Genomic DNA, 21,920 nt, shown 5'->3' on the forward strand with positions numbered 1-21,920 from the left:
AAAAAAAAAAAAAAAAAAAAAAAAAAAAAAAAAAAAAAGACAAGAAAAATGTGTACATCTCTAAAGACCAGAACGCTCTACAGGCAAACAAAAAACCCTGACTATGATACTACTTGAGAAACAAAAAATTCTATCAAAATGACGTATCAGTCAAACCATGAGAAATACTCCCTCCTGAAACTCCATTACAGGGCACTAAAAGAATTATTTTTAAGGCAAAAGCCCAAAAGGACAAAGAGATTAAGAGAGAAGACTGCAGCAACATTTTACAAGCTAGAAAACAGATGGATGAGAGGTTATTGACTTAGGAAGCTCAAGAAAGCTGCCTGACTTATATGACACTGTAAATCTCTCCCGAAGTTTGGGAATTGGTAGCACTGGGTAGCTGTGGAAATCAAAGGGCTAAAAACCAGAAAATTAGTCAAAATTCTGATTAAAAAGCACAGATACCACTACACTCACTCCCTCTTCAGTCCATGCAGCCAAATATTCATCTTATAACACGTTAGAAGACTGAAAGTTCATCCTCTAATAAAAAAGAAAACTCTGGACAGGACACAAAGCAAAGTGAGGCAGGGAAGTGCTGTAGTAAAAAAGTGTCAGTGCTGGGATGGCTGGGTGGCTCAGTTGGTTAAGCAGCTGCCTTCAGCTCAGGTCATGATCCCAGCATCCTGGGATCGAGTCCCACATCGGGCTCCCTGCTTGGCAGGGAGCCTGCTTCTCCCTCTGCCTCTGCCTGCCACTCTCTCTGCCTGTGCTCACTCTCGCTCCTCTCTCTCTGACAAATAAATAAATAAAATCTTAAAAAAAAAAAAGTGTCAGTGCAACAGGAGACTATGGTCCTTTGAATGGCACTAACAAGTCAAAGGTCACAGAACAACAGTAAAAATGATTTCCTGGAAAGCAAACCACTGGAAGAAGGTCTTATCAAACCTTTGATTATTGTGTCCAGAAAGTCACGTGACTAACTGAGGTATGCTTCACACTCTTTCCATAAGGAAAAGACAAATGACTAAAACAAAAATCTGATGCTTAAAAAAAGGCAAGTCCTACTTACGACATTCAGAAACAATCAGCTCCTACGACACCCCAGTAATTAGCTGAAAATTTATGACAACTAACAAAGAACAGAATAGTAGGCATATCAAGAACCTTTACATTTCATCTCCTCTCTTCAGGCCAGCAAGAGTAAATGCACTAGGAGTGCCTGGGTGGTTCAGTCGTTAAGCATCTGATTTGGGCTCAGGTTATGGCCAAGCACCGCCTCAGGCTCCCTGCTCAGCAGGAAGCCTGCTTTTCCCTCTCCTGCTTGTGTTCCCTCTCTCACTGTCTGTCTGTCTGTCTCTCTATCAAATAAATAAATAAAATCTTTTTTTAAAAAGGAGTAAATGCACTAAAGAATCTTTGTGAGTACCTGAGAGATGAAGGCCGGTGAACACTAGCCATGTCAGAAAAAAACGATTATTGTTCATACAAGAGACATGGAGATTTGATTTTTTTTAAAAACCTTTTGTTGGTTAATTGATCCAAGTAAAGGGTGAAGCAGTTTCATGTAATTAAAAGTATAAACCCAACTGTAGGCTTTTTTGGGGGGCGGCGGGGGAGAGAACGCACATGAGCAGGGCTGGGACAGGGGAGAAGGAGAGAGAGAATCCTAAGCAGGCTCCATGCCCAGCACAAAGCCAGATGTGGGGCTCAATTTCACATCCCTGAAATCACGACCTGAGCCAAAATCAAGAGCCAAATGCTTAAGTGACTGAGCCACCCAGGCTCCCCCAAAATGTAGGTCATTTAATCTTCAGTAATTTCTCATTTTCAGTCTTATTTTTAGAGGATTATACACAAGGTATAATTTTTATATATACACTTTTCTTTCTAGATATAAAATATATACATAAATATTAAAATATATAAAATATAAATATAAAAACATTCAAAACATATTAATACAGATAAAATTGTACCTTGAACACCTTCTAGGAGTAAATCAACTCCTTTCCTATAAAAATTGGAAGCAGCTTCATAGTCATCTTCTTCTTCTTTTTTTAAAGCCAGCTTTATTAATTCTCCTGCTTTCTCCAAATAATCTCTCTTGCCAAGCTTGGATTTTAAACTGCCAGGAAAGAGGCTGCGACTTTCCCGTTCTTCTTCTGGTTTGTTCTGTTCGCTGTCAGAAGCAACAGCCCCTAGTGCTGTCGGATCCGAAGAAAGATTGAGACCAAAAGTTCTAATGGGAGAATTTTGATTGGAAGCCATTCCATCATCTAACTCAGCAAGAGAATCCGCGTCAACAGTAAGAGATACCAGATCACTGTCACTGGAGAAACCTAGAAATACGATCACAACAGTAAATAGATATTAAATTAAGACTCAGCCAAAAAGAATACAAATCATGCTGACTATTCATTTGTTCATAGTATCCTAGTTGATTAGAAAGACTGTCACTGCCTGACAGAGATCGGTGCCTGGCAATTTGTTTCTGCTTACTTCATTCATTTCCGCACTCAATGTAATCTCCTTTGCCTTAATTTTCACACTAAAACTGAAGGCAAGTCTTTACCTAGTCTTTGTTGTCAAAAAGAAGAGCCTTTACCACAAGATCTTGTAACACCATCATTATGGAAGAGAATAAGAGCTTCAGGGTAAGACAAAAACAAGTGCTTGGATCTCAGCTCCTAAAACTTAACTATGTGACCAAAAGTGAGTCACTTAATAATATTACTTATTATTCAAGACTTCAAATGAGGAACAGAGTTAATGCATATAAAGCATAATAGACTTATCATTCAATTACAACTATTATAGCAATTATATAATCATTATTTAACCATTAAACAATGTACCCTCACAGAGGTGTGCTTTTAGATAATCATCCATATCTGGAAAATGTATGCCATTTAGTTGTGGGTCTTTTTTTTTTTTTTTAAGGACTAAATTTCTAGAAATCTTTGTTTCAATCTCTTTTGGAGAGATCTTTGGTCTATATATTCACCTCTTAGTTTTCCAAAAGAAAATGAATAAACAGGTGGTATTGAAATATTCAGCAATGAAAATTCTTTCTCCCATTTCATAGAACTGACTTCATGGTAAATGAACATGAAGTCTTAGATCTCCCTTTACATTCTTAAAATAATTGAGAGCCTCAAAAAAACTTTTGTTTTTGTAGATTATACCTGTAAATATTTACCAATCTCAATATTTAAATAAACTAAACTTTTTTTAATTAAACACTAAACCCCATTACATGTTAAAATAATTTTTATTAAAAATAATTTATTCTAGAGGCACCTGGGTGGCTCAGTTGGGTTTATACTTTTAATTACATGAAACTGCTTCACCCTTTACTTGGATCAATTAACCAACAAAAGGTTTTAAAAAAAAATCAAATCTCCATGTCTCTTGTATGAACAATAATCGTTTTTTTCTGACAAGCCTCTGCCTTCGGCTCAGGTCATGATCCCAGGGTCCTTGGATCGAGCCCCACATCGGGCTCTCTGCTCTGCAGGGAGCCTGCTTCCTCCTCTCTCTCTGCCTGCCTCTTTGCCTACTTGTGATCTGTCAAATAAATAAAAATCTTTTTTTTTAATTTTTAAAAAAATAATTTATTCTAGGGCCATCTGGGTGGCTCAGTATGTTAAGCGTCTGTCTTCAGCTCAGGTCATGATCCCAGGATCCTGGGATCAAGCCCTATGTCAGGCTCCCTGCTCAGTGGGGTGCCTGCTTCTCCCTCTCCTTCTGCCTCTCCCCACTGCTCCTGTTCTCTCTCTCTCTCCCTTTCTCAGAAAAATAAATAAAATCTTTAAAAATAACAATAATAATAATAATTTATTCTAGGGGCGTCTGGTGGCTCAGTCGGTTAAGCATCTACTGTCAGCTCAGGTCATGATCTCTGGGTCCTGGGATCAATCAAGCTCCACGTCAGGCTCCCTGCTCAGTGGGGAGCTTGCTTCTCCCTCTCCCTCTGCTGGCTCATGTGCTCTTGCTCTCTCTCTCTCTCATATGAATAAATAAAATCTTACCCAAAAAAAATCCCACAAAACTATATTCTCCAAAACAAAAAAGTGACACTGTTTTAAACCTTTTTAACAGAAGGTAACTAGATTCTCACCAGATCCTGTACTCAATCTATTGTCATATTGTTTTGGTAGAAAGATGTGAAAGAAAATGTGACACAGATACGTAATGAAAATGCGGTGAGTATTTTAGCAGCCTTTTTGAATATTTATGGGTATTATTTTTTTATATTATACCAAAACTTGCCAAGTGGTAGTTTCTTAAAGCTTAGTTGCCATGTAGAATGTAAATTCCTCTCAATGAAATTTCTGTTTCTGTTACATTTGAATCCTTCGGTCTGTCTTGCACACCAAATGGCTCTTTTATCCACGCCTGAGTTTGTAACTTCACACACTGGGCATTTTGAAAGTACTGGTTCCCTGCATTAAACTGCTCTTCCAAATACTGACAAATTTCATGATCACAATATTCCCCCCAACATCACATGTTACTGTCATCATCAATCTCATCAGAATAGTTTTTTTAGATACTGTGAAACTGTCAAGCTCAAAGTAGCAGATACAAGTTCTTCAAAATTCAGGCACCTGGCTGGCTCAGTCGGCAGAGGTTGTCATTTCGATGTAAAGATTAAAAACAACAACAACAAAACCAAGTTCTCCAAAATTTGAATTTGGAAATGAAAACTCACATTTTACCACTGGCAACAAATACAGTCAGTTGTTTTCCCTAAAGTGTCAGCTCACTTCGTTTGCTTTTGAAAAAAATAGTCACCAAATACCCAAGCCTAAAAAAATGAGAGTTTGTCTGTCAATGGTTCTTTCAAGCGAAAATGCTGTCCCAAGAGCAAAGCAGCTAGTTCGTGGCTCAAGCAAGTGCTTCTCCTCTGGACAACCAAAGCAATTCAGTATGCAGAAATGCAGAAGTGTTTGATGCATACTTCCATTTTGCCACACAAAGTATCAAAAAGACATGTACCCAAGGTTGAGATTTGATAAAAATTAATACTTTTTATTGCTTTATCAAGGGTATTCTTAGGCAAAATTAGCACTGGCATTACTGCAAGTACATGCAAGGATTCCTGCTACAGTCTGCTGTCCCGGTCCTGCCTCAAGCTCAGGTAAGCAGTTTCACCTAACATTGCTTCTGCATCATGAGTGCAAATGTCAACACAAGTGAAAAAGGCAAATAATTTCCCACACTATTATAAGAATAGTTTCTGCCTTGGGAACCCCCTGAAAAGATCTCCAGAATACCCAGGCATCTGAAGACCATACTTTGAGAGCCACTGATCTATATCATTCAATAAGACTGACAACAGAGCTAGGTAAAAATTAAGTTTGGAGTCTGTATCACCACCTAATATTGACTTTCAAGTTTCTCCGGAAAGAAAATATATTGAAAGGAAAATTTTTCCCTCAGGAACATACACAAAGCCAACTTAAAGGTGGGTTAGACTATACAACTCTAGATCAGGGATCAGCAAACTTTGCTTCTGAGGGCTAGAGAGTGAGTATTTTAGGCTTTGTGAGCCGTATGATTGAGCGATGTCACAACTAATCAACTCTGCTACTGTAGTACAAAAGCAGCCACAAATAATACGTAAACAAATAAGTATCGCTATGTTTCAGTAACACTTTAGTTATGGATGTTGAAATTTAAATTCCATATAACTTTCACATGCAACAAAATAATATTCTTTTGAATTTTTTCATTTATTTTAAAATGTAAAAACCATTCTTAGCTAGTAGGTCATATATAAACAGGTGGCAGGTCACATTTGGCCCACAGGCCATAGTTTGTCAACCCTTATTATAGACTCAAATTGCTTACTTCATATCAAATAAAATAAGTTAGGGTAAAAACATGTTACTGGCAGCTAAACTCTAATTTCAAATCAGCTTCAGACACTACTTTGGCACCCTGTCAACATATCCTGTTTTCAGGGTTTTTTTTATCAAATCCTTAGAATGCCCATAAAGAACTCATTTTGTTCCCTAAAAGCAAAAGACTTCATTATATCCACAATCTGAGATGAGATTCATTGGACCAAGTGGAAATCTTCACTCTCTGACATTTCAACTGTACAGACTACTTTCAAAATCAAAATCTTTTACAGCAGTCTACAAAATTATTTATCCACCATTCTGAGAAATATATAAACTTTATAAGAGATTTTTTAAAATGATCTACAAATATTTTATATATTCCAATGTATACTTATTTCCTTAAATGGGGGCTTTATATAACCTCGTCCATTGATATTAATAAACAAATAGACAAAGCTTAGAAAAATAAGTTCTGGTTTATACAGCTAACCATAAAATAAAGGAAATGCTGTTATAGATCTTTTGTCTGTTCTCTGGTGTCTTGTCACTATAACCTTCACATCATCTATCACATTGTACTGTTTCATGTTTTGCCTGATTTTCCTTTCTAACAAGAATAATACCAAAGGGCAAAGGGGTAAAATTATGTGTACTCAGTTTCTTGGCTTTTGACCACAAAAACCTAGTGACATAGTCTTATTTCCTCTCTTACCTTTCCAATCGTATTTTGTTAGCAAAGGAAATCATGATTAAATAAAATTAGATCAGAAGAATAAGACCATCAAAATACCTAGGAAGAAAGTTAGATAATGAAACAAACTAATAAATAATAATAGTATTAAAATTGTTTCTTTTTCAAATTCTACCTAATTCTAAATGAAGAATCTTTCAAAGTGAGGAAACAAAAAATAGCAGGTTAGGATGAGGAATTTTTCTAGTCCAACTAGGAAAAGCAAAGGGAAGCAAAAAGACTTCTGATTTAATCTTTCGGGAGGACAATTTGGCAATACATTTCAGATGCAAAAAATTCTTGTATCTTTGACCCAGAAAATCAGCAATTTATATCAAAAACAATCAGAGGTATAAAAGATCTATACATGAGAATATCCATCACAAAAATTAGTGAAAATTTGGAAATAACAAATTCCTAACAATAGATTATGGCCCATCCCTTTGAGAAAATATTATGCAGCTATTAAAAATTATGTTACAGAAGAATGCTTAGTACTAAAGTGTTTATTATCTATGATGCAAAAACAACAAACTGTAAAGCAGTATATACATATACTATAATTCCAATTTGTAAATGAAAACAGAGGGGAAAAGGCTAGAGAAGTGTATCAAATATGGACAGTAATTTTCCCTGTATGGTGAGATTACAGGTTGACTCTTACCACATTCCTTTAGGATGGCAAGCTCTTAAGCCTCGGTATCTGAAGGATTTCAAAGGAGATGCAGTGAGGGCTAAAACTGGAAGTTTGTTTGTGAATAAATCTATGTTATACAGATACAATTTATACAATATAGGCCCGTATGAATCATCCAGCAGCCAGGGCCAAGAATTCCTAACTTGAGAAGAAAGAAGTGACTATAGACAGATCTGTTTGACACAGACTAACCCTGACATTTCTTCCTTGCCTATCTTCTTCCTTTAATTTTCCTCCTAAGATGCACCCTACCAAAAAAAAAAAAAAATCCTACCAGATCTGAAAAGACCAACTCTATCATATCGCAACTATACACTGCAACTAATCACCCTCTTGTACTCTCTGAAATCTTTTCCTTCTGCATTTAAGCAACTTCTGAATCCCATTCTTTTCAATGAAGTAGGCCCCAACCAACTCAAGAACACTCCCCTTTCACCACCGCAGCAAGGAACCATTTACTTACACATGCACTCAGAACCTAGTTTGTTCACCTTATAACCTTAATAGATCTACTTACTAAAGTGCTTGAAATCCCAGTCCTGTCATTCAACCTGTTTCATACAAAGCTCCATATAAATATCACATGAAGTGGAAACGAGCTTCCGAAAACCCAGAAAGAAAGTTAATAAGATACAGAGAGCAGCCAACAAGTAAGAGGTTCTCAGGGTGAGTAGGAAGAACATTGTAGATAAGGCAGGGCAACAATTGACAAGTCAGAGACTCTTTGTCAAAAGTTAAACCAACCTGAAGTCAATCCATGTTTAAAAGGGGCCCTCTGGAGCCATCATGAGAGTAAAAGGTACATGCTTCACCAACACCATCAAGACAAAAACCTCAGCCTTTTGGGGAAGAGATGGGAGGGGGAAGAGTCAAAGGTTCTATGAAAGCGTTCTGCCTCCAGGTTCATATCACAGAGATTTAAGTCTCAGGGCTATTAGAGGGCCCCAGGTGACCGGTTAAAAAGCAGCTACAGACATGAGGGGTTTCTATAGCATCCCAGTTCACCTACCTACCCTCACCTTCTGTGCTTTGAACTGCTCAGAGTAGGGCAGTCTAGTGAAATCTGTCTAGGACACCACCTCTGAAAGACAGGCACCAGGGGAAAAGGTGGAGTTGCTATAGAATAAATCTTTATACTATAAACTATCAGAAATCTGTATTTGAAGACCATCTGCAAAAAGAGATCAGTTTCCTTTAGAACAACAGGTGGTCTCTCATGGTCAACTATATATAAAATACATGGCCTCATTATTATTAGCTGATAGCTTTCACTGAGCACTGAGGTTCACTCAACGAAAGGGAATTTCTACTTTTCCTAGTAGCAATGACTCATGCTTCACACACAAAGCAAAATATCTAGCCAGCAGAACAAAGGTCACCCTGAAACAGAAGACATACATATCAATCTCCATTAAGAAACAAGCCCTTATTAATATGACTTTAGGTGAAAACGTAAACTTAAAACTTAATGCCAATTAAGACTCCCATACTTGATTACCAACTTACCATTTAGAAATAGCTACTGTTACGAAATAGTACCATTCCTTTGATGTTTCACATTTTTATAATGTCCTGGGGACAAGTCTTTGCTTTACCCTTGAAAATTTATGAAAAGAGCACCAGTATGTTTACTGCATATTTGGTGAAAAACAGAATGACCTCAGAAAACAACACATCAATCAAAATTACAACCATAATACTGCTATCTTATCGCGAGCAACAAAGATCTATGAGTTGGCTTCCCTTTCTACCTAATGAACTTTTTATGCTGCTATTCTCCATAATCTTCTCTGCAAATCAGACCTGCTAGAGCATACAAGTAGCTCACACTAAGCTTTCTATACCAAGTATGTATTCTCACTGCCTCCTTCTCCATAAAATTAAATCTCTTCTTTCGAAATATACTTCTATTAATTCCTGACGACTACTTAGAATGCCTGGACTGCCTTAGACACATGGCTTTACTTCTCTGAAATTCCAATTTTTTAATTGTGGAATAAAGGATTTATCTGTGTCATTCTTAATGTTCCTTCTACTCTAAAACACCTCCCATGACATATCATATTTTTAAAATTTTCCCCACCCAATCCCTAACATCTTAATAGCTAACATTACCCTCAATAGCCCTAGGGTTTTTAAGAGTCAATAGTTATAATTTGTATCATTTGTTTTACATGTACACATACAGTAACACATTCTCATTTGTGTTTTTCTTGAGAATAATGATCTATTCTTCTTTTCCTATTTATTTTAAGTTCCCTCACCAGAGAAAATTCAGCTAATACAGGACAATGAATAACATAAGTAGATAAGCACTTTAAGAGCAAAAGGAACTTCAAAGTGAATATTCTCATAATACAGGAGGGCCTACAATCATTCCCATAACAAGATTTAGAGTTCTCATGGCACCACCTAGTGGATGTTTGCACTAAATTCTACTTTAAATTACTTTTAATTAGGCTTTCTGTATTTTGTCATCTTACACCACTTCTATGTAGTGCACAGACTTGAAGTCCGCCTAAAAAATAGATTTAGGCTATTAAGTAGCCAATCAACTGAAGAATATTCCTTTTTAAAATGATGCTGCCTCAAAGCATCGACTTTAAATCAACTAAATGAAAATAACACAAATAATAAAAAGAAAAATATAATAATAATAAAATGGTACATTAACACAGAAGATTTTCTTCAAACTTAAATAACTATATACCCTTTTAATTAGTCTCCCCTAACAGTTTAAAAGTAATCAACATTATTCAGTTTAATACAGTTTAATCTTCATGCTTTAATGGGAAGAATTATCAACCCGCCATCAAATAAAAACACAAATCTTGAACTGAAAGTGATTTCAGAGATCACTTATACAGACCAGCAATGTACACCTCATTTACTCTAAAACGGCTAACTCAAGACAGCTTAATAGATACTTTCTTATGGGGACGCCAAGGTGGCTCAGTTGGTTAAGCTGCTGCCTTCAGCTCGGGTCATGATCCCAGGATCCTGGGATCGAGTCCCATGTGGGGTTCCTTGCTCGGCAGGGAGCCTGCTTCTCTCTCTGCCTCTGCCTGCTCTCTCTCTGACAAATAAATAAATACATAAAATCTTTAAAAAAAAAAAAAAAAGATACTTTCTTATGTCTACAATTGCTACATTTGAACCCCAGGGAGCTCTTAACCCACAATTTACTACAAAAAAAAAAAAAAAAAAAAAAAAAAAAAAAGAGGAAGAAGAAGACCCAGCTACCCTAGGAGACATTTAAGAACATTCACTCTTAAGATCTACACATAAGAAATTGATCTCTCAATTTGTATTTGTGGTTATGATCACCTAATTATTTTCTCTTGTTTGGTGCATACACCTAGAAAATGTCCCTCCCATAATTGCAAATAAGTCAAGTAACCTATTAGGGAGAGGAAATGACAAAGGTTACCAGATGAGAGTCTACCAACATCAAAGGCTCCAATATCAAGGCCAGCATGGCAGTAAAGCAACCTACATCCTTCAAACAGGCCAACAGAAAAGGGAAACATGTCAAGAAGCTCATTCCAGTGCACCATTTTGGCAAGATTTCCACAAATGTCATAGTAACTTCATAGCTAAGTTTAACCAAATGAAAAGATGCAAGCTTAAAAAAGGAAATAAGATGTTAGCAATCAAGTCAATCTTCTTTCATCTTTAAAAAAATATATAGTTTAGGGGTGCCTGGGTGGCTCAGAGAGTTAAACCTCTGCCTTCAGCTCAGGTCATGATCTCAGGGTCTTGGGATCGAGCCCCACATCGGGCTCTCTGCTCAGCGGGGAGCCTGCTTCCTCCTCTCTCTCTGCCTGCCTCTCTGCCTACTTGTGATCTCTGTCTATCAAATAAATAAATAAAATCTTTTAAAAAAAAATATATATATATAGTTTAATTTCTCTGGACAAAGGAGATAAAGAGTGACCAACATTTCATTTTAAAAACGTAAAACAATATTAACTTTTTATCTAAAACCTACTGAATAATTTTGTAATTTTCAATTTCATGTTAGATAAAATATATTTACCAGTTAATAACCAAATTACTGGTTTTATGAAACCTTAAAGGGGTTTCCTCTATCCCATTACTATCAAATAATGATAGTTTAAAAAATAAAAAAACATTAATCCAGCTCCTTATGTTTCCCTCAGAAAACTTTCCTTCAAGGTAAATTAAGACCTGTTGATTGCCTTTTTACAGTACTAATAAAAATAATGATCACTTAGCCTCTATATCTGTTCTCTGAGAGGAGACATACTTGCCATGTCATTCTAACTCTACTGAAGGACACTGAAACACAGACTATATATTAAGATTTGCCCCTCTGGCACATTTCACTGGCAGACTAAATCACAAGTATGAAAAATGAATACACCTTTGAAACACCATTTAAAATACTACACTCAGAGGAGTTGTTAGGAAGTGAATCACCTCCTCACATTTTGGCTCTAAATCCAAACCACAAGCACTTGCCACCACATCCCTCTACAACCCTCCATTTCCCTGCATTACCTGTGAGGCTTGGCCAGCTGCCAGCTTTCCGCTCTTGCTAGAAGAGACCTTCTCCCTTGGTTGTCTGGGGGTTTGCAGACCTTTTGGTAGGAAAGTATATCTCCACTTACCCAGTATGCCAGACAATCTCATGATATTTAAAAGTCATTTCCCCTCTCATAAAATAATGAATTTGCAAGCTGTCTGACACTCTGATCTGTATTTGTCAACAAGGTGTCTTTCAGCAGGATTCATTAGTCAGGCATAAAGGTTTTTAAAGGGAGAAGGTAAAAAACGTAAGCATTAACAGCCTTTCTAGGTCCACGTTTTGCACTCCTCATGGATCACAGCAGGTTTCAGAGATGGTAATACAGCAGGAGAACCGAACTAAGCACGGAAAGGATAAAATGCCAGCATTACTTTTCGGTAGTGTAAGCCTTTTCCAGTTTGCCCCCAGTCTCTCTCATAAAAGCATATTCCTAAAAGATAAACCCTTCCAAGGAAAACCCATCTTTTCAAAACTTCAAAGGCAAACCCGGAAACAACTGCTTTAGGTAGGGCGGCCCAAGCCATCCATCCCAGTGTGCCAGAGGTGGTCCTGGTGTATGCATGTGGTCTCACTGTACTTATTAAAGCATCCTCTTTACTTCTCAGAAGTGTGTGTCCCACTTTGAACAATAAATTACAAACTCATCCTAGCTTTAGGTAATATCTTTTTTAACCACGTTTTTACCACAGTCACATTTTAACCCTGAACCGCTTCCCATATTTTAGAACACCACCCCAAGAAAACACATTCCTTATAATAATGCTCCTCCCCTTCTCTTCCAGATGATAACAAAGCGCAAAAAACCTCTGTATCATTCCCATTCCTGATGACCTTACACTAAAATAGGCTCCTAAAACACACATCTCCCACCATAGCTGACACACACTTACTATAAAAAAGGCTTATTATAGAAATCGAAAGAATACAGCCATCCCCAAATCATGCAACCTTTGATTCCTGTAACAAAACACAAAAAGAGAGAAACTAAAAAACATTCTACAATTTCCAAGAACTGTACTCCTCACTGAACACTTTCCTATAAATCTATTTGTCCACAACTGGATGTCACCAAATCAGCACATCTACAGACAGAAGATACCCTCTCCCTCTTTCTCTGGAAAAGAGTATCTCTGGGGCAACAGCCAGATCAGGTTATCCCAGATAAAGTTACCTACCAAGGAAACCAGCTCTAACAACAGAATCCCCCTGGGACCCTAAGTAGGGACGAGATTTTTCAAAGCCTGGCAAGGACCTACAGATCAAAACAGGTTACAAAGAACAGGTATTTGGACTATAGAGGAAAATTGCTGTCAGCAGTGTTTTCCTATGACCTTAGCTGATTCAGTGTAGAGTCAAAGATATTGAGGACCTAATGGAAATCCCTGGGCCTGCGATCCCTGTACATTACACAAAACACTAGGTATAAATGAATGGACTTTGTTTATAAGTCAGTGGGAGCCACCATGAAACACAATAAGAGCTAATCATTTCTCAAGTGGTGGCAACAAAAGAAAAACAAATTTTATGAGACTGACATGCTACCTACTACACTAACAAGACACCTGAGAACCAAATTTTAAATGCTCTAACCTACACAATGAATGGGAACTTGCTACTCCTATCAAATTAAGATGGGAAGTTACTGCAATAAATCTGTATCAATGTGTCTGTTGATCTGTGACATCAGTACATATCCCTACAAACACATCACTTAAATGAGATTATGGCTACCTCCCATATTTAGCATCCTCCTCTACCATAAACTGTTATCCATTAAAGAAATCATGAAATTTGTAGTCTATGATTTTACTTTTATATAAAAACAAACCCAAGCCTCCTCAAACAAATCTAATTACCTATATTAAATACTCTCCCTCCATGTCTCCAAATCTCTTTCTTAATTCCAAAATCCTCCCTGGAATAAAACTAGCTAAGGAAATTTAAAGACCAAAATGTATAGATTTTAAATCTCCATAAAAATCCAAGGATGGCTTAACAAAGCAATAAAACAAGAGATTAAGCATTCTTGAATTAAAGTGATTAAAATTTCAAAAACTGCTTTGGTTTAAACTCATGTTATTACAAAAACATATTAAAAACACTAAAACTGCCCAAGGTTTGTTCTTTCTAGGAACATGACTAAACTTTTAAAGCGAGTCTTAAAATTAATTGTCTAAAAGTCGGATGCTGCTAAATAAACTTTAGCAAAATATTCTTTTTTTTTTAAAGATTTTATTTATTTATTTGACACAGAGAGAGAAAGATCACAAGTAGGCAGAGAGGCAGGCAGAGAAAGGGGGTAGGCAGGTTCCCTGCTGAGCCAAGAGCCAGATGAGGGGCTTGATCTCAGGACCCTGAGATCACGACCTGAGCCAAAGGCAGAGGCTTAACCCACTGAGTCACCCAGGTCCCCCTAGCAAAATATTCTTAACACTAGACAATACAACTTCTGAACATTCATTATACCACATTTCATCAAATCTAATATGCCATTGATTATAGGATAAATCATTATTTTATATATCACTAAGAAAGAAAAAAGCTGTCAATTAAATGTAAGATATCATCAACCCAATATCATGCATAGCAGTGCATAGCAGTGATACTAAATGCAAAGAACAAAGTATCTTAGAATTGGTGAAATACTCTCAAATTCCTATAGCCATCTATTCTTTTGCAATTCAAATATGATTTACAGTCGGCAATTGAAACCGTGAAATGAAAAAAAATCAAAATATCCTACCTTCTGTACTACATTCAGGAAAGCTATCAACGAGAGAATCCGAATAAGCTTCAGCAGGACCAATCAATTCAGAACCATCATTAATTATTCCACCCTAAAAAGAGGAGAGAATTGTGTTTCGTTGTTAATGAAAGTATTTTAAAAATGAGTAATAAATGAATAATATTATCTCAATTATGTGTAAGGATTGCAGAAACTATACATCTGTTGAACTAGATAATAACTGTTTTTTAAAAATAAGAATATCACTATTGATTCATCAATTGTAACAAATGTACCACACCAATGCAAGGTGTTAATAATAATAGGGGAATGTGTGAAGGAGAAAGGGGACATAGAAAAGCACTGTACTTTCTTTTTTTTTTTTTTTAAGATTTTTTTATTTGAGAGAGAGTATGTGTGCATGATCACAGGCAGAGGGGGCAGAGGGAGAGAGAAACTTAAGCAGACTCTGCACTGAGCACAGAGCCCACCAGGCTGGCTCTCACAACCCTGAGATCATGACCTGAGCTGAAATCATGAATCAGAAGCTTAACCGACTACACCACCCAGGTGCCCCTGAAAACACTATACTTTCTGCACAATTTTTCTGTAAACTAAACTGCTCTAAAAAATCTTCCATTATTAAAAATCTATCTTTAGTCTATTAACATTCAAAAAGAATATTATGTTTATAATATCATGTGGCCTGTTATAAAGCATTTTTTAAAAATCTGTCAAAAAGGGGTGGCTGGGTGGCTCAATGTGTTAAGCTGCTGCCTTTGGCTCAGGTCATGATCTCAGGGTCCTGGGATCGAGTCCTGCATCGGGGCTCTCTGCTCAGCAGGGAGCCTGCTTCCTCCTCTCTCTCTCTGCCTGCCTCTCTGCCTACTTGTGATCTCTGTCAAATAAATAAACAAAATCTTTAAAAAAAAAAAAAATCTGTCAAAAATACTCATTTAAAAAATGCAAGGAGAAAAAAGAACCACTCACCAACTAAAGACTATTTATTGATCCATATCCTTAATGACTGGTCATTCTAATTAGTAATAAATGATGGGACTCCATTAGAAGTCATTTAATTTTATCAAATTACAAACTACAATATATCACACAGCACCTCAGTGACTCCAGAAGTACCTTAAATTTGAAAACCACTTGGACATAATAATGTATGTAAAACTAAACAAATTTAAGATATTTGTATTATTTTTAATAAATATAAAATTGATTTCTCCATGTGACCATTATTTTAATATTTAGGTTTGCAAATTCAACGCTCAAAAGGCTGTTTTCTCTTACTCTATGTGCAAGTAGAGAATGGAACTTAACCAGATAAGTGGTGGTGGTGTGATTTAGTGCTGTGTTTTCATGGACTGCTCCAATCACGGGTATGAGGGCTTGTAATCCTTAAATAATTATAAGTGAAAGAATAGCTCTCCTGCTCCTTAACACCTTTCCTACTACCTTCCACCAATAGTTCCATGCCCCCAACCATTATTACCAAGATAGCAAAACCCAAGAGAAACATAAGACTCCTATTTCCTCTCTCCTTCAGCACAAAGAACTCAACAACTCTCTTTATGTAAACAAAAGTCTCCCTGCCTGCTTATCTTTAAGAAGGAGAAATTTTAAATGTCCCTCTCAAATTACTGACTTTGAAAGTATTAATACTTAGAAAGTATTCCAGAGTATTCAGTAAACTGAAACTTTAAAACAATTACTCTCGTCTGGGTGGCTCAGACGGTTAAACATCTGCCTTCTACTCAGGTCATGATCCTGGGGTCCTGGGATAGAGTCCCGTATCTGGCTCCCCGCTCACCGGGGAGCTTGCTCCTCCCTCTGCCTCTGCTTCTCTCTCTCTTCTCTCATGAATAAATAAATAAAATCTTAAAAAAATAAACTATTCTCATTATTATTATTATTATTATTATTATTTTAATCAGAGACAGTGTGTGTGAAAACAAAAGCAGGGGAATGGCAGGCACAAGGAGAAACAGGCTCCCCACAGAGCAAGAAGCCTGATGGGAGACTCGATTCCAGGACCTTAGGATCACAACCTGAGCTAGAGGTAGCCTCTTAACTGAGCCACCCAGGCGTCCCCCAATTCCTCTCTTTAGAGGCAAGAATTTATACTACTTTGTTCTATTTGTTTATTAAAATACTCAAATCACAGTTTATATTTGAATTCTCTGAAAAAGAAGAGTAGCTATTTCAGACTAAGCCATTCAAACCAAATCTTAAGAAAACCTATGAATATTCTCGAGAATTTTAATACACAAAGCTGATTTATAATCTCATTAATAGAAAGTGCCTTTCAACTATTAACTACCTATTCAACCATGAGGTGTGTGACTTTAAGTTACCTATCTATAAAATGGAAATATTATCTATAACTCAATAAGTTGTTAGGACTAAAAGATTTCACCCATGTGAAGTGCTCAGAACAACATAAGCACTCAATAAATTTTTATTTGTTAATAATATTAGCTGATATAAGATCTGTTTACAAGATAAAATAAAAACAGAATAATAAAGAATGCAAAAAATGTTAGCTCAGAATCCCTCAGAAATTTTATTTACTTAACAAATGATATTATACAAAGTAATACAGAATAAATCTTTAATTAACCAAAATAATAAAAACTGTTCCACAGGAATTCGAGGGAAGTAGTAGAAAAATAGGCCACAATTTTATTTTAATCTCCACATTAAATCTCTAAATTAATTGCTATTTTGATCTCTAGACCAAAAACATTAACCATTTGGTGTTCTTCACTACGCAGAAGACAGAAAACTCTTATTACACAGCATCTCAGATATTTATTAATGAACTGTCAAGCTGGAGGGTGAAAGAGTTCAGGGATGATGGAATAAGTAGATTAGCAAATGCTCCTCCCAAAAGGCACCAGCTAGAGAAAACTGTCAGGACAACCATTTGAGGGCTCTGGAAATTGACCAAAAACATAAAACAAATGAAGAAGTGGATACCATGAAAAACCATAAAACCACAGGTAAGAATTATGGGAATCTGTGGCATTCTTGCCTGGGGCTGCTCCCACCTTCCATCCCAGCTGGGTTGCCATGGTAATTATACAAGGGCAAGGCAAGCCTTGAAATTCAGCAGATGCACTTGCAGAGGAGGCTGACACGATTTGGACTGAATCACAGAAAAAGTCCGCCCCAAACGGTATTATCAGTAATAGCGAACCCAGTGTCAACACAGTGGCTCAGCAAACATGAAGCTGCGGCAAGCAAAGAACCAGCATATTAGCCAGATATTTCGCAGGGAGATATAGAAAATACACAGCCGTATGGGTTCTTAATATGCTCTCTACCCATCCACACAGGAGAGACCAGAGAGAAATCGAGCTATCTACAATTCCCTGGCAAACTATGATGATGCACACACACACACACACACACACACACACACACACAAGAAATCCAAGATACACACACACACACACACACACACACACACACAGGAAATCCCAGAGATCCCAAAGGAAAGCAAAACCCAGGACAAACTCAAAAACTGCTTGAACTTTGAAAATAAACCAAGAATCATCAGCATGTGGATTCAGCATATATTGGAACAAAGTATTTAATTGTTTTTTTTAATATTTTATTTATTTGAGAAAGAGAGAGACCGTGAGAAAGAGAACATAAGCAGGGGGAGTGGGAGAGAAAGAAGTAGGCTCCCTGCTGAGCAGGGAGCCCAACGAGGGGCTCGATCCCAGGACCCTGGGATCATGACCTGAGCCGAACTCAGACACTTAACGACTGAGCCACTCAGGCGCCCCAAACGAAGTGGTTAAATACAAGCAAAGACCAATCACTGGCTGAACACTAAGCTAGGCCGATACAGGACTAATCCCTAGTTAGCAGGTTTAAAAATACAATAAAAAGCAAAAACTGAGCAAAGATATCAGCAATCACTGCCCATTAAACAGACTCCACAGACTTAGCACAGACACTTTACTAACCACACTAACAAAACAATGCTAACAACCCTCAGGACAAAAATCAGAACTCCAATCTGCTATATTATCCAAAACTTCCAGTTTTCAGCAAAAAAAAACATGATTCATACAAAGAAATAAGAAAGTGTGTGCTCCATACACAGGGGATGGGGAGGGGAAGCAATGAACAGGCACTAACTCTGAAGGGGCAAAGATACTGAACTTACAAGCCCTAGTCTTCAAAGCAGCTATTTATAAATATGTTAAATAATTAAAGGAAGTCATGATTAAATAATTTTTTAAAGTACGAGGTCTATGATTCATGAAATAGCAAATATAAATAAATAGAAATTATAAAAAAGTACCAAATGAAGCACTATTCATAAGAACCAAAAGTGGAGATGATGCAAATGTCTATCAGCACATTCACAGATAAACAAAATGTGGCACATTCATATCTACCTAATGGAGTATTACTTAGCCGTAAAAAGGAATGAAGCATTGACACATGCTACAACACGGATGAACCTTGAAGACATAACTAGGTGAAAGAAGCCAGATGCAAAAGGCCGCATAGTGTAGGATTCCATTCGTGTAATGTCCAGAATATGCAAATACATCAAGACAGAAAATATATTAGTGGTTGCTAGGAGTTAGGGCAAGTGGGGAAGGAGGAGTAAGTGCTAATGGGCAAGATTTCTTTATGGAGTGATAAAATGTTCTGGAATTAGACAATGAAAACGGTGGCGTAACCCTCTGAATATACTAAACACTACTAAACTTTGTACTTATTTAAAATGGTGAGTTTTATGTTATGTGAATCTCCATTTTAAAAACAGAACCAGATGGAAATCATAACCTGAAAAGCACAGAAACAAAAATTCAACAGATTTGAGAAAGATGAATAAATCAACCTAAAGATCAATAGAAACTCCCCAAAATGAAAATCACAGGAAAAAAAGTCCTAATTAACAGTAAAGAGAATCAAAGGGCTATAAGGATACTCTCAAGCACACCAACTTACATGTACCAGACATGAGAGAGAAAAAAGCTGAGAAAAAATTTTGAAAGATAAGGCAGAAAACTTTCAAACTTTGATGAAAAATAATAATCTACCAATACAAGAAGATAAATTAAACCCTAAGTGGATAAACAGAAAGAGATCTATACTTTGAGTCACACTACTGAAAGACAAAGCCAATTCTGAAAGCCACAACAGAAAGACTTCTATACCAGAACTACAGTGAAAGTAACAAACAACTTCTCATAAAGAACAATGAAAACCAAAAAGCGCTGAAATGATAAATTCAGAATTTTAAAAGAAACAGTAAAATCAATAATTCCATATGAAAAACTATTCTTTAAAAATGAAGGGTAAACAAAAACATTTTCAAAGATGAAGTCTGTTGCTAGTAAACCTGCCTTATATGCACAAAAAAGAAAACTCCAGGAAATCTTTCAAGCTGGCAACATCCAATAATTCAAATCCACCTGAACAAATAAAGAGCACCCAAAAAAGGTAAATATGAGGGTAAATATAAAAGGCTATATAAATATATGTTCCTTTATTCTCTTTAACTTTAAAAGACATCAAATCATAACACTGTATTATTGGGTTTATAATATATTTGAGAAATACATATGATAACACAAAAAAGGAGAAGTCAATAGTGCTTCATGGAGCAAACTTTCTATATTTTACTGGAATTAAGTTAAAATTAACTTCAAGTAAGTTGTCATAAATTAAAATGCATTATTTGAGGGGCGCCTGGGTGGCTCAGTGGGTTAAAGCCTCTGCCTTCCGCTCAGGTCATGATCCCACGGTCCTGGGATCGAGCCCCGCATCGGGCTCCCTGCTGCGCAGGAAGCCTGCTTCCTCCTCTCTCTCTCCCTGTCTCTTGTGATCTCTGTCAAATAAATAAAATATTTTTAAAAAATAAATAAATAAATAAATAAATAAATAAATAAATAAAATGCGTTATTTGAATCCCTAGAGCTACCACTGAGAATATAACTTAAGGAGCACCTGAATGGCTCAGTGGTTACGTGTCCAACTCCTGATTTCGGTTCAGGTCATAATATGAGGGTAGTGAGATCCAGTCCTCCATCAGGCTTTGCCCTAAGCAGGGAGTCTGCTTGAAATTCTTTCTCTCCCTCTCTCTTGACCCCTCTCCCCCCGGCTTGTTCACTCTCTCAAGCTCTCATTCTCTCTAAAATAAACAAATCTTTAAAAAAAAATATATATATATATACATATATATATATAAAACTTAAAAAACATAAAAAGGAAATTTAAATACTACAATAAAAAATATTTAATACAAAAGATGACATAAAGGAGAAACAAAAGAACAAAAAAATGAAATATATAACATATAGCAAAATGGAATATTTAAATATAAAAGGACAAAATATGCTAATCAATGACAACAATTTTGAGACTGGACCAAAAAAAAAAAAAAAAAAGAAAAAAGATCAAACTATACAGTGCATGTAAGAGATATCCTTTAGATTCAATAACACACATAGATTGAAAGCAAAAGACTGAAATGAGAGCGACAACCCTCTCAGGTCCCCTCCCTCCTTCGGAGCTTTGTGCTATCACTCTGCTACCACTCGATAAACCTTGCTTTGCTGCAGCCACCTCCCGCCCCGCCACCAAAAAATGAAAAGAAAGGTTCCATGCAAAAAGAGACCTAGAGCAGTCTTTTTTAAACAATGGTCTAGGGGTGGCTGGGTGACTCAGTGGGTTAAAGCCTCTGCCTTCGGCTCAGGCCATGATCTCAGGGTCATGGGATCTAGCCCCACATCGTGCTCTCTGCTCAGCAGGGAGCCTGCTTCTCCCTCTCTCTCTGCCTGCCTCTCCACCTACTTATGATCTCTGTCTAAAAAAAAATAAATAAATATCTTTTAAAAATAAATAAACAGTGGTCTATATTAAAATCATACAAAATATATATTAAAGTCATACAAAATAGACATTAAGACAATAAATACTACTCAGATCAAGGAGGGCCATTTCATAAAACTAAGAAAATCAACTTATCAGGAAGCTATACCCACTATAAATATACATGCACATGACAACAGAGCCCCAAAATAAATAAACATTAACAAATAAAAGGACAAATAGAAAATTTAACAATAACTGGAGGCTTCAATACCTCATTCTCAGTAATTGATAATAACTACACAGAAAATCAGCAAAGATACCAAAGACTTAAACATCACTAACAACTAACTTGAACTAACTAAAATTTACATAAAATTCCACCTGACAACAGAATATATATTCCTTTTAAACCACACAAGGAACATTCTCCAGAACAGGTTGTATGCTAAGAAATAAATCAGGTCTCAATAAATTTAAAAGAACTGAAATCATACAACACATGTTTTCTGACCATGACCACA

The 21,920-nt window shown here is 36.5% G+C and overlaps 1 protein-coding gene across 10 annotated transcripts in view; it reads right to left on the minus strand.

The window, feature by feature from the left end:
- The window catches only part of RPS6KC1 (ribosomal protein S6 kinase C1), a 178,037-nt gene that overhangs the window by 118,352 nt on the left and 37,765 nt on the right, over positions 1-21,920 (minus strand). For 9 of the 10 annotated variants that reach the window (XR_004383284.1, XR_004383283.1, XR_004383285.1 and 6 more), the window contains 2 exons: positions 14,563-14,656; positions 1,965-2,327 (listed from right to left, as the gene is read on the minus strand). Coding sequence is in view for 7 of the 10 variants with exons in the window: in XM_032862752.1 (XP_032718643.1) it covers positions 1,965-2,327; positions 14,563-14,656 (457 nt within the window). In the remaining 3 variants the exon portion in view is untranslated. The remainder of the gene's footprint in view (positions 1-1,964; positions 2,328-14,562; positions 14,657-21,920) is intronic. The other variant, XM_032862755.1, reaches the window with a different exon arrangement.

This window comes from Lontra canadensis, unplaced genomic scaffold (assembly GCF_010015895.1).
Source record: "Lontra canadensis isolate GAN:19392208 unplaced genomic scaffold, GSC_riverotter_1.0 scaffold24, whole genome shotgun sequence".
Taxonomy (NCBI): Eukaryota; Metazoa; Chordata; class Mammalia; order Carnivora; family Mustelidae; genus Lontra; species Lontra canadensis.